The sequence below is a fragment of the Eptatretus burgeri genome, chromosome 5 (assembly GCF_056783735.1).
Source record: "Eptatretus burgeri isolate ZD-2024b chromosome 5, Ebu_testis_v1, whole genome shotgun sequence".
Classification (NCBI taxonomy): domain Eukaryota; kingdom Metazoa; phylum Chordata; class Myxini; order Myxiniformes; family Myxinidae; genus Eptatretus; species Eptatretus burgeri.
In genome coordinates, this window is record NC_140965.1 from 48,942,238 (window position 1) to 48,955,664 (window position 13,427).

Consider the following 13,427-nt stretch of genomic DNA (forward strand, 5'->3'; position numbering starts at 1 on the left):
GAGGGCGAGTACAGATTCTTAATATTTAATAACAATACCGAGAGAAAAAAACATTGCAGAATAATATTACACAGTACAGTCCTTGCCTGTCGTGGTATGAATATGAGTTCAAGCACAGAGAGTGGCAAGTTATGATATTGATAAACCAATTAGTTCTTATGTCCCATCCTGACGTTGGATGAACAGGCAATATTTAGTGTACTGACCTATCTGCGCTACCCAAGAAGTCACTGACCTAATTGACTGACTACTTATTAGTTATTTTGACATGCTGATTCTTGTTGTTTGTGACAAAAGATCACACAGTTTTGCCCAGCCTTTTTACATGGGCAGCGCTTTGTGTTACACTTGACCATGCATTTACAGATAACAAGCTTCCCATGGGGTAATGAATTGAGACATTTGGCAGGCAAGAGGATGTCATTATCCATTACCCAGCCGTAATTCGTCGGATCTGGAGCTGAATGGGGGTCACCAAGAAGGCACAGGACATTACGCACAACAAAAAAAGCTCTCTGGATATGGCCACGAATGACACTTGATGTGGGGGGTAGGGCTTCCAAGGGCTTCGGCGTCGTAGCTCGAATATGGCACTCCACTCGAAGCTGGTCGAAGGTCCGAGATTCTGGCTTTGACTTTGCACCAGCCCACACATGAACGAGATACTCCTCAGCCTTCTGCACGACCTCTTCAGTTAACTGATTTGACTCTGCAAAATCGGCAAGGAACTTCTGTGGTTCACATGAGAGAGACGCGTGTTTTGTGCCAATCTTACTAAGCGAATCATCGCCAGTAAGGACATGCGCCTTCACAATGAGCCTCCACAGTGCCACTCCCAACTTATCTGCGAGAACATGCAGTGGTATATAACGCCTATGCTCACCGGAGCCAAACTCTACCCACAACTCTTGAAGACCCCTCTCTTGCATTTGAGAGATAAAGCGAAGTAAATCCACTATTGTGTCAGTATCATTAGAGATCACGAACAGCCGACTACTCCAGCGATCCACCTCCCATGCACAGTGAAGAACTAAGCGATCATCAACTTCTTCCACATGACATGTCAAAGCCTCGATAAATTCACAGGTTTCGGCAGACGGTGGGGATGACGATATGCCTGCGCACAGCAACTGTGCTGGCACAACCTCCTCATCTGTGATGCATCCGCTGAGCACGACGGGCAGCTTGACTAAGAGAGGAGTTGATGCCAGCTGGCGGGCAAGCAGCTGCAACTTGGTTTTATTGGACGGCGATGTCCAGAACTTCTCAAGTTGCTGTGGTATTGGGACATCTGCAGTGAGCTCAATGAGGTCAACAGACCCCACTCCGCCAGCAGGACGGAACCTTTCTCCAGCTTTAACGGATGACTCCAGGTAGCTGTCAAATACGACATGGAAGCTAGTCCTGGAGTAAATTGAGCGGCCCGCAGATAGGACACAGCTAATTGCGTGATCGAATGTTCTATTCCAAAGGATGCTAAGTTTGGAAATGACCAAATTTTAGACATGAAGTCTAAGATAACGGATATGTCCCCCCCCCCCCGGAAAATACATGTCCTCAACCGTTAAATACTTCTCCAGATCAGCAATCAGTGCACTCTTGTCAGGTTTGGAGGGGAGGTCACCTTCAAATATTGTCGAAATGGGGATGATATCATGGCCATAGATAGAGTCGAGTGTCATGCCCCACTCTTTCACGATCTCAATGTCACGCTGAGCTGCCGCTATCATCTTGGGCGACACAGTTACAGGAGCTGTAGTCGTCGCAGAGGGTGGTTTGTAGTCCATTTGCGGCAGGTTTCTTTTTGATATGGTGACTGATAATTTTTTTGTCTTCTCCAGGAACTGCTCTTTCCGAAATTCTTTGACCAGTCGATCTCCGTTCTGTTGCACCTGAAGCAGCCGCACTGCCACTTCATCATCTACCAACTGTTTGGTGATGAGGTTATAGAGCTTGATGCCTGGAGCCTCGATGATGTAAGGATTGCCCCTATCTCTCACAAAGTACAGAAGCCTTGCCACGTTTTCGTTGAGCTGAGTAGCTTTGCATAATAGACATAATAGACACCAAAATTGTCCTTCTACTACATTCCATTCAAAAGTTATACACATTTTCATGCTTTACGGATTTTGGGTGTCGGCCATCTTTGATTTCGGAAAATGGGCAACGTCTAAAATTCTTTTTGACGCCACCACTGTGTTGGGCATACCTAAAAACCCTATACATTCCATACTCCATTCCATACTCCAATCATATTCCATATTCCATACTCATTATTCCATATTCCATACTCAAATCAACTGTTAAAGTCTATGCGGTCAGAAATGTATACGGGGTTCTATGCCAGGGCCAGGATTATACAATGAGTAAAAAATGTTTTCAGTTGTAAGAAAGCAATGCATCGCTGCATCATGGCAGGACAGCTGAGAGGTACACACACTCACTCTAAGCTGCCAAGCCTGGGTTTGAATCCCGACCCAGCTATAAACTGTTATCCTGGTGTTTCACAGGCATGGTAATTCATCAATGTGTGTGCGATCTCTAAGGATGGGCATTAAACTGGTAGTTACATCTGTTGGAATCCCCCTCCTCACTCTCCCATCCCCTCTCTCTCACCCCTCTCCCTCTCCCACCCTTCTCCCTATCTCTCTCCCCTCACCCCTTTCCCCTCTCCCTCTCTCGCACCCCTCTCTCTCCCCAACTCCTCTCCCTCCCTCTCCCCCTCTCCCTCACCCCTCTCTCTCTCCCCCACCCCTCTCCCTCTCTCTCCCCAACTCCTCTCCCTCCCTCTCCCCCTCTCCCTCCCTCTCCCCCTCTCCCTCACCCTCGCACCCCTTCTCCCTCCTCACTCACCCCTCCCCTTCAGTTAAGAGGACTTTTCAGGACTACCAGTTTAGCTTTGAATATAAAATGGCTTCCCCAGAGTGTAGTATGTACGAATCTGATACGGAGTAAGCCAACTGGAGGGGTGTAAAGGTCATTGCATGTGTAAGCATGCATGCATATAGGCAGGCCTTTGCCAGGGAGATAGCAGAGGTTTAAAATGATCCTTCCCAGTTTTATATAGAACCCGGTGGATAAAAATATACAACCCATTTTTTCACCCTTCCGTTTCCCTCCCCTCATGCCATACGCCACCTTCCCGATGCCACTTTCCCTTCCACACCCCTCACGCCGCCTTCCCTTCCCCTCACCTACTTCACACTGCATTCCCCTCCCCTCCCATCACACCGCCTTCCTTTCCCCTCATGCTGCATTTCCTTCCATTCCCTTCATGCTACTTTTCCTTCCCATAATGCTGTCTTCCCTACCCCTCCGCTTACGCTTACCTCCTCCCAACCCCCCTCTCCTCTCCACCCCCATGGACATCTCCAGGTGGTCTCTGCATACTGTATTAACATGTTGCTTCAATGTACCCCATTTTCTTAAATCCTGTACTCCTCCCCCCCCCAACCCCCCACTACTCCATAAGTCCCACTACTAAATGCAAGTCGAGAACCCTTCCCACGCTTTCCCCATCAAGTCCTCCTATCAAACTCAAGTCCAGGACCCTCTCCCCTCACACTTACCTCCTCCCAAACTCCCTCCCCCTCTACTTTCCAACTCCCCCCCACATCCTCTCTCCCATCCTCCTTGCTCCCACCCCTCCCAGAATGCATAGTGACATTTGGTGAGGCATTGCTCTCCCTGCCCACCCCCATCTCACTCTTCCCCCACCCCCTTCTAGCTCCCCCACCCCGCTTGCTTCCCCCTCCTCACTCCCCATGCCTCCTCTCCCACCCCTCCACCCTTTCTGCCTCCCCTCCCTCCTCTCTGCCTCCTCTTCCTCCTTCCTCTCCCTCCCTCCTCACCCCACCCCACGCTCTCCCTCCCTCCCTCTCCTGTCCCTCCCCCTCTCCCTCCCATCAATGCCCCCCATCAGCGAAATGATGGGTTGTATTTTGCTCTTTAGAAATAAAGCTGAAATAAGAACTCACCAAACTATTTGCAATTTTGTCAATGATGTTGGAAAGGAACAACCTTCGTCGTTGGTCAGTCCAAATGCTCCGCACCGACACGCAAGGTTTCTCTTCATTAAACTCCAGGTGATAATACTGCCTACAAGAGAAACAAAGATGGTTTCCTTCACCTCCCAGGGGTGACCAATGATAGAGATGTAATTAAGATATGAAGGCGACACTGATCAAACTGATCAAAATAGCAGACAGTCATGAGAACCTGCATAATGTTTCATTATCATAACTTTATCCCACCTGTCCTTTGTCTCTGGCCTCTTTGCTTCGATCATCGATAACTGCAATTCTTCCCCAGAATCAGATGTAATGGTCATGTGCTGCAACAGCAACTTCTGGTCATTATCATCATCGTTATCATCGTCCTCTTCATCGCTGTGTTGCTCAGATATGTTCATTCCATCGAGAGCATTGCCAAAGTTCCCTGAGAAATTCATAAAGCAGCGTTAATGGAATACTTTTCTGGCAAATGTCCAACACAACAAAACAAGTTAAATACAATCGTCACTCTGCTGGGTGACCCACCGATGCTGACTTCGAAGCTGATGGGCTTGTCGCTTACATGACGGTCAATCATCGTAGCTTCCATGAATGTTGCAAAAAGGAGGAACTCATCAATCCTGCCGGCAATAGCCTGAAAGTATAAAGGATCACAACTTATAAATGATGTCCAGAATTTGCAATATGATCTTAAATGACACAATGCTGCCACCAATCAGGAGCATGAATCTGATGAATCTTACATTGATGGACCTTTTCTTGATTGGCTATTTCTTACTGAAACTCATACATTCTGGTGCCTGACTAGCTTGTAGGTCAGATTGTTACAAATGTGCTTTGGCTCAGATTTAGCAGCACTCTGATTTTATGAGATGCAAAAAGGTACAAAACCCAATCCCCTTAACTACAGATCTATCAGCTTACTTCCAATTATCAGCAAGATCATAGAATTAATCATAGCAGTTGACATGAAGTCCATCCTTTTCTCCAATGGCTTCATCGCAGATCATCAATTTGGATTCAGAACAGGTCACTCTACCTTGGACATGCTGCTTCTACTCACCCGACAATGGATGGAGGCCCTCAATGTCTGACATGACATCAGGGCTGTCTCTCTCTGGACATATTGTTGCGAATCTGGAAGCCATGAGCACACAACAGCCAGGTCCTATAGATCAGTTATATCGGTAAGTATGTGTTTCTAGGTAGGGTCCCGTCCTGTGTCTAATGGGTGATTAAATGTTCGTGCGCTGCGGAGTTATTTTGATAGTCAGGGTTTTCTTTTACATCTTCGCTTTCACAACAACAACACCTTCACTCCATCCTGACGCCATAACACTCGCGGTGGGCGGAGTTCAAGAAGGACTTGGCGTCTCTCTCAACCAATCAGAGAGATGCAAGCGAGTTTGCCGTCGGTCGGCCAATGAGAACCAACGCAGGACAATATTACTCCTCTTCCTGTTTGAGGGGTGGTCCGCCGTGGCGCCCGCCACGTCCCCCCGTCCAATCAGCAGACTTGGCGCCCCTTTTGGCCAATCACGGGGGTGACGAGCGCTCACTTAGCATATTAGAATAAATCTCATAAACTCACTTTTTGCCACAATTAAGTATAAAACAGGACAATCAGAATAATGAGAGTGAACCTGGGAGGGCTTTGGCCTGGAATATAAAGATGCTTGGAACAAACACAACAGGTGTAAACTCCTCTTCCCACCATATGTCCAACATCTACCTCTCACCCCTGCCATCCTCACCCCACAGCAACTTCTCACCTATACTCCAGAAACCTTGGTGAACATAAAATATGAACAGCAACAAAAAAACAATTCCAAAAAAAATGTCTTCTCAACCCCCTTTCCCTTCTCTCCCCACTCCCTTCCACACTCTCCACCCCTCCTTCATTCCTATCCCCTTCCAAATCCTCCACCAAATCCATGCTCACAAAATAAATACATGGTCCTCAACTCATTTACTAGGTTCCCTTGACCTCATCACTCTGTGAGGAAAACCAATCTGGAGTGTTTGTCCCTTGTATTTGGGAAAGCCCAGTCTGTTAAACAACTACATGTTATGTAAATGTCATGTGCAGGCTGCACTACTTCAATGCACACAACCAGGCAAACGTCTCTTAGAGACGAGTCGTTCATTTCCAATAGCTGATAGATTTATTAAATTATTAGCGTCTGGCCATTTTAAGGAAGACAAATCTACGGTAATCAGGATACCACATAAGTATTCAGTTTCCTGAATCCCGGGTGTGATGGTGCTGGGCCTTACCGGTGGCAGAGGTGTTATCGATTCAACGGTTGGTTCAGTTAAAATGAGGCAATCAGTGTCATCAGGATCCACCATCTCAACAGAAACAGACATGAGGAGACGAGCACGAAAGGCTACTCCTTCTCCAATCCCATCGTTTAGTTCTTGGTGTTCTTGAATCAATGTGTAGGTGCGTGTCGAACCATAGATGTTCACCCAGGTTGGACCAAAGGTGGGAAGAAAACCTGAAAGGAGAGTCACATGATGCAATATGATATATATTTTATTATTTACACAGCATTGGACATGAGTTTCAACCAAGAAAAGTCCCATGTCTTTACTCTGTCTCTGCAAATGACCCCCTGACAAACTCTCAATTCAGATTCTGGGACCATGGCCAAACGGAGGCCACTCATTGGAGCTCCTTGATGTGATCCGTCCGAGGCTGATCACATTTTCAGGTTGGCCTTGAAAACCAGGGATATTTTGGGGCATTCTTCACCACACTAAGTCCTACCTTGCTCCTACCGAGTTGATTGTGGCATATGAGGTCTTCATTGGCAGTGTTATAAAGCATGTTTCTCCACTGTGTGTTGGTTCATCCGATTCTCACTTAGTTCTCCTGAATGAAATGGAGTCTATGCCTTGAAACATTGGCATCACCTGTCAGAAGGCTGCCAGGCCTGCTGCTCAACCACTGCAGGCTAGTCAACAGCTCTGCTCCATTCAATCCCCTCTACAGGTCTGACTCAATGCATATTTGCCATTATTCACTCATTAAGCTCCACATACAGGACTTACGCATTGGACATCTCTCATACTCTCACTCTCTTACATGCTGTGGACCCACTGTTTTGGGAGTTTCCAGAATTAAAGGGCCAGAACCTTGATGTTAGACAGTTCCCAGCCAAAGGTACAGATGGCCATTGGATTAGGCTGTCACAGTAAGCTGAATAAATTGTTCATATCAATGTCGATCTCAATCTCCCTTTATCCCTCTCTGTCCATGTCTAGATTGTCTACCTGCCTCATTCTTTTGTCCCATTTTCTTTGTCCCCCAACGATTAAATAATCTGCTTAATTGCACTCAGTCCTACTTTCCTTTTCAAGCTTTTAAATCATCTGACCACCATCACTTACCGTCAATTGCATCACCGTTTGTGTATGCCAAGTTGCGTGATCCCTGCGCATCAGTGTCCATGGAAACCATATGCAGTATCTTTGTGACTCCTTGTTCCTGGATGGCTCCAATAGCCTGGAAATTAAATGGTTCTGCTTCCTCATGAGCCTTGACCTATCGATTTAATATATCCAAAACAACTTTCCACTTGCATCAAATTTCTTTTACTCTGTACATCTGAATGTAACTGAAATGAACTCAAACTTTGCATCACCTCAACATCAGGCTGACAAGATGGCCTGGAGGTACGCACATTCACCTCTAAGCTGTCTAGCCTGAGTTCGAATCCCGACCCAGTTACAAACTGTCATCACGGTGTTTCACAGGCAGGGTGATTCGTCAATGTGGGTGCCGTCCCTCAGATGACATTTAGCGGGTATCCCGTGTGTTGGCATTATAGTTGGTGAAGGTTAAATACCCCCATGGTGTCCATTGCAAAGAGTAGGTGAGTGATTGCCGGCACCCAGACAAAATTCCAAATTCCTGCCCGAACCAGCAGAGGGCTGTTAATGATGCTACCCCTCAGCCTTGAGCTGCATAGGAATGAAGAACAACCTCAACATCATTGAATCAAAAAGCATGCTACTTACACGCCACGGACTCCTCGATGAATATAGAACAGGAACAATAAAGAAAAAAGAAAAAAAAAGAAAGCTCACGTACCTTTATCTCCCTCGTTGGAGATATTTCTGAGGTCGATTTTGTGGGTTCCAATAGGGATGTTGTTCACATTGTCGCTGTCTCGAATCTGCACCTTTAAACAGTTGCACAGTGGTGGAAAGAGTTCTGTTATGATGATCTCTTCATTCCACTCTGGTTCGTAGCTGTTCTGCACCACAGACGTTCTGGCCTGTTGGTCAAGTGAGCAAATATTTCAAGTTGTCTCGGTGGTTCAGGTATAGCAATCACCAACAACAGAGAGTAAAAAAGGCCCTTGCATTCAGGTAGGTTGGTTATTTGATTGTTGGTTTAATGTCCTACCAGACATTAAGCACATGAAATGAGGACAACCATATACATTGTCGTACTCACCTTCCCAAAGGTGAACACTTTTTATATGCAGTAAATAAAAATGCATCAAATCAATTTCATTTTCTACACAAAGAGAACACTATTGTGAAAATAGAGAGACAAACCTTCATTATAAGAATACAAAGAACACTGATTAATGAATTATATAATTATTTTTTTTTGGCTGTTGTTTTCATCAAGTTTAGTTCCGGTGAAAAGCAGACACCGATGGACTTTGCAGTTTGGGATGATTTCTAGTTATCCTCACCACATGGGATTGCATTTTGGGTCCGTTTGTTTGTTTTGTGCGTGTGTCGCTACCTGGCGGTAACCGGTATTACACGTTATTATTATTTTTCAAATGAGTACCTCTATAAAGTATGTACAATTAGAATGTGTGGTTGGCAGGATGGCCAAGAGGAATGCACACTCGTCTCGAAGCTGTTTAGTCTGGGTTCGATTCCCATCCAGCTATGAACTGTCAACCTGGTGTTTCACAGGCTGGGTGATTCATCAATGTGTGTGTCGTATCTCGGACGGATGTTAAACTGGGTGTCCCTTCTGCTAGCCTTAGAATGTACAATTAGAAAGTGATTACATCCATAAAGGATGTGCTCATGAGAATGTATGTCTGTGAAGTACAACTATAAAAGTACACACTGTTAGAAAGTGCATATGTCTCGAAATTACGGAACGTGACTACGTCAATAAAATACATACAATTGAAACGTCAATCTATACAATAAAACTGGAAAGGTCTTTTGTCCACTGTATGAACATAACCTGATATCTTCAATGTATCATCGACGCACCACCCAAACACAAACACACCAGCACACAAACACCAAACAAAACAAGTCCTGGCGAGTATTTAAATCTCCTATTGCTCTTTCTCCATAATATTTCCTGGATGTGCATGTGAAGCGGTTAAGTTCGTCACAACGACAGAGACCGGTGAACCCATAGATGTGCCAAATATTTGTCGACAGTGTGTGCCATTCAGGAACACTCAAGGACAGTGGTGAATTTGTCGGGAGGATAAGAAAGGTGAGAATCCAAGAAGATGAGATTGATGGTACTTTTTAATGTGGTTTCACTTTTCACCAATATCCCAGTCGATCTGGCGCTGAGTGTCACGCTCAATTGGTTGAAACATTCCAGCGATTGGAAAATGGCTTGTCAGAACAACCAATTAACACCTGAGGATGTTGTCAGGCAGCTTAAGATGTGTCGCAATAGCTCGATCTTCATCTATGACGATACACACTATCGACAAATATCTGGCACAGCGTTGGGTTCACCGATCTCTGCTGTTGTGGCTAACTTGGTGATGGAGGATCCTGAGCAAAAGATATTTGAGTCTCATGAGAATTGGCTGCCACGATATTGGAATAGGTACGTGGATGACACTTTCGCCATTGTGCATAGAGACATGGCCTACACCATTGTGTTGACCACCTTCTTGGGAAACATGGACGGATATTTCCCAGCATTAGCTTCACAAATGGAATTGAAAACAAAAAGTAAGTTGACCTTTTTAGATGTCGAGGTTTATTGGAGGCTTGATGGCTACGTAAAGACATTGGTTTACAGGAAACTGACCCACACCAACAGATTACTGGATATTCACTCCTGCAACTGAATGACCCACAAACGCAGTGTAGTACACAGGCCTTGGCAGCTCGGGCATGGACTGAGGCATCTTCCAAAGCTGATCTAATTAAAGAAATAAGATTCGTTAGAGGAGTCCTGCTCAATAATGGGTACAGCAAAGGAATACTCCCCACCCTGAAAGAACCAAAATGAGCAGAATGGAAGGAGTCAGACACGCTTGGGCAATGTTTCCTGCCGTACTGCATGAGGCATTCTGAAAGGATTGGCAGGATATACTCCACAGTGCACAGAATGGTGTAGCCTACAATCCTCTACGTACCATCCATGATGTTATTTCAAAACTAAAGGACACAATATCAACTGGTGATATGTCTGGAGTTGTTTGCCATTCATCATGCAGAGACTCTGAATAATTCTACATTGGTGAAACTGGAAGGAATTTGAAACAAAGGCTAGATGAACATGATCAAGCAATCAGGCTTGGAAAGGTGACCCAGTCAGCCATAGTACATTATTGCCTGCAATCTGGTCACAAATTTTACCCGTGTCCGAGACGCGACATCCAACAAATGACATTGATACTAGAAGCATGGCATGTGAAGAGCCGAATGGGTGGTCTAAATGGGGAGACTGTGGGCATACCCACACAATACACACCTCTGATACAAATGGCAAAAACTGGATGGTGCAAACAGCTGAACAAGGTGAGAAAAAACAGCACTCGGTCCCCAACACCACATCCACGCATGCACAACACCTAACAAAAACTCCACCAATCACGCAACCCACACGTAATCACGTTCAATTCAGACACGAAACCAGCCATCCATGTCCATGCCCCAGAAACACAAAAACAAGAAGTACACAAACATCCACTCACCCACACACATACATTACCAGATCATGAGTAAGTAATAAAAAGAGCAGAGCAGACCAACGATGATGCGACTTGGTGTTTATTGCTTCATTTTTCGCAAAACAAAACACTCCTCAAATGACCTCATGACCTGGCATGTGAATGGAAATGACCAGTTGCCTTGGGAATAAAAGCGGACACATGCTGATGCTCAGGGTCTATGGCCCAAGGAAACTTGCTGGGAAGCAGGTGAAATGTCAGCTGAGACTGGGTCTGGTCTTGCTTGTTTATTACTGAAATTAGCAGAGAAGATCTAGTTACTTTTTAGTTGGATGTGCAGTTTTCTTATTTTAAAAAATGTATAATATTTATTACTGAAATTAGCAGAGTAGATAAAGTTACTTTTTAGTTGGATGTGCAGTTTTCTTCTTTTAAAAAATGTATAATATTTATTACTGAAATTAGCAGAGTAGATAAAGTTACTTTTTAGTTGGATGTGCAGTTTTCTTCTTTTAAAAAATGTATAATATTTATTACTGAAATTAGCAGAGTAGATCAACTTACTTTTTAGTTGGATGTGCAGTTTTCTTCTTTTAAAAAATGTATAATATTTATTACTGAAATTAGCAGAGTAGATAAAGTTACTTTTTAGTTGGATGTGCAGTTTTCTTCTTTAAAAAATGTATAATATTTATTACTGAAATTAGCAGAGTAGATCAACTTACTTTTTAGTTGGATGTGCAGTTTTCTTCTTTTAAAAAATGTATAATATTTATTACTGAAATTAGCAGAGTAGATAAAGTTACTTTTTAGTTGGATGTGCAGTTTTCTTCTTTTAAAAAATGTATAATATTTATTACTGAAATTAGCAGAGTAGATAAAGTTACTTTTTAGTTGGATGTGCAGTTTTCTTCTTTAAAAAATGTATATTTATTACTTAAATTAGCAGAGTAGATAAAGTTACTTTTTAGTTGGATGTGCAGTTTTCTTCTTTTTAAAAATGTATAATACCAACCGGCACAATGCTCCACCACATAATCCATATATATATATATATATATATATATATATATATATATATATATATATATATATATATATATATATATATATATATATATATATATATATATATATATATATATAAATATATGTTGTTGTAGATTTCCGCCCCGGCGTGCGGACGACTGCTTCTAGCCAATGGCGGCCGCTCTCGCCCACCGAACGGACAATCTCGTCGCAGCTTTCCGGATCAAACGCCGAAATCCCGCTACAGGTGCGTTTTAAGCACACCACAGCCTAGTCAACACTCTACCCGCGCTTCAGGGTCAATCGCAAAATTGTCGATATACCTCATTAATCGCGCGGGCAGACTACCGAGAGACTGTACCTCAACGGGGCCCGCTTGAAACGAGCCGCTTAAGCAGCTCGCTCCATTTTGGGATAACCGAGCGGGGTATTATCGCAAGGCCCCGTTGGACCCGATTCTATTATCGGCTATTTAAAAACCAACTATTATTCCAAATGCAATATGGCAGTTCAATGGAGGGAAAGGACACAACGAACAGGTTTACATTCACACAAGCACATTTAATTGCACACATATACGGTAATCAAGCAATTGTCAAAGCCATGCAGGTAATACAAGCAAGACGAAGAATGGGGGTAGGGACAAGACGCGAGCAAACAAGAAGACGACAACCGTCTATTAATTATGTACACACATGCACTAAACAGCAGTTCTACTTATGGACATGGAGCCACAACGTTCATGCAAAGAAACAAAGGAAAAACCCCATCAAAGACAAGGGGGTAGACTGGACCTCTTGGGGTCTTTATGAGCACGGAGCTGTGTAGACCGCAAAGGCTCCGAGAGGCCGGGCTGGTTACCTTCACCCTCGTGGTGACTCGCTTGGGCGACCATTGACGTCCCCTCTCCAGCGACCTACGGATAGGCACGGTACGGCAGGCCTTGGCTCCGCTGCGCTCCGATCTCTCCAGCTCCTCACCGTGGCTCCACACACTGCCCACAACTCTGACACAACTCCCTTCCCTCTCCTCCACACTATTCCTACTGCTAGCGACTCCTTTTCTCCAACTCCACCACACCCCCGACCCTCTCCTCAGCTCCACACTTTATAGCCACGGTGCCTCGCCCCCAAGGGGAGGGGTCACAGTGGGCTTTTTCCGCCCAAAATGAGCGCCCTCCTTTACTTCACCTTTGAACCTTGGCTCGATCGGCCCCTTCTCCCTCCCGGAACGCGGGGGGGGGGAGGAGGGGGAGGGGAACTCCCAGGCGTTATTGGGATTTCTCTTTTCGGAGCACTTTATTCTTTGGCGTTTTTGAGTATCCATCGCGTTGGTTGGCAGAGATGTTATTCGATGATGGTGTCCGTTGTCTGTGGGGATGTTGGCGGTTTGTGGAGAAGGTGGTTGTGGTTGTTGAAGTAGTGGTGTGGTTGTTGAAGTAGTGGCATGGTTGTTGAGGCGGTTGTGG

At 44.8% G+C, this 13,427-nt stretch overlaps 1 protein-coding gene across 6 annotated transcripts in view; it reads right to left on the bottom strand.

Moving 5' to 3' along the window:
- Positions 1-13,427, bottom strand: part of LOC147026391 (otoferlin-like) — a 241,570-nt gene that overhangs the window by 108,882 nt on the left and 119,261 nt on the right. For all 6 annotated transcript variants that reach the window (XM_085881790.1, XM_085881793.1, XM_085881789.1 and 3 more), the window contains exons 14-18: positions 8,113-8,299; positions 6,291-6,514; positions 4,539-4,647; positions 4,254-4,437; positions 3,978-4,098 (exon numbers count right to left, since the gene is read on the bottom strand). In XM_085881790.1, the coding sequence (XP_085737916.1) occupies positions 3,978-4,098; positions 4,254-4,437; positions 4,539-4,647; positions 6,291-6,514; positions 8,113-8,299 (825 nt within the window). The remainder of the gene's footprint in view (positions 1-3,977; positions 4,099-4,253; positions 4,438-4,538; positions 4,648-6,290; positions 6,515-8,112; positions 8,300-13,427) is intronic.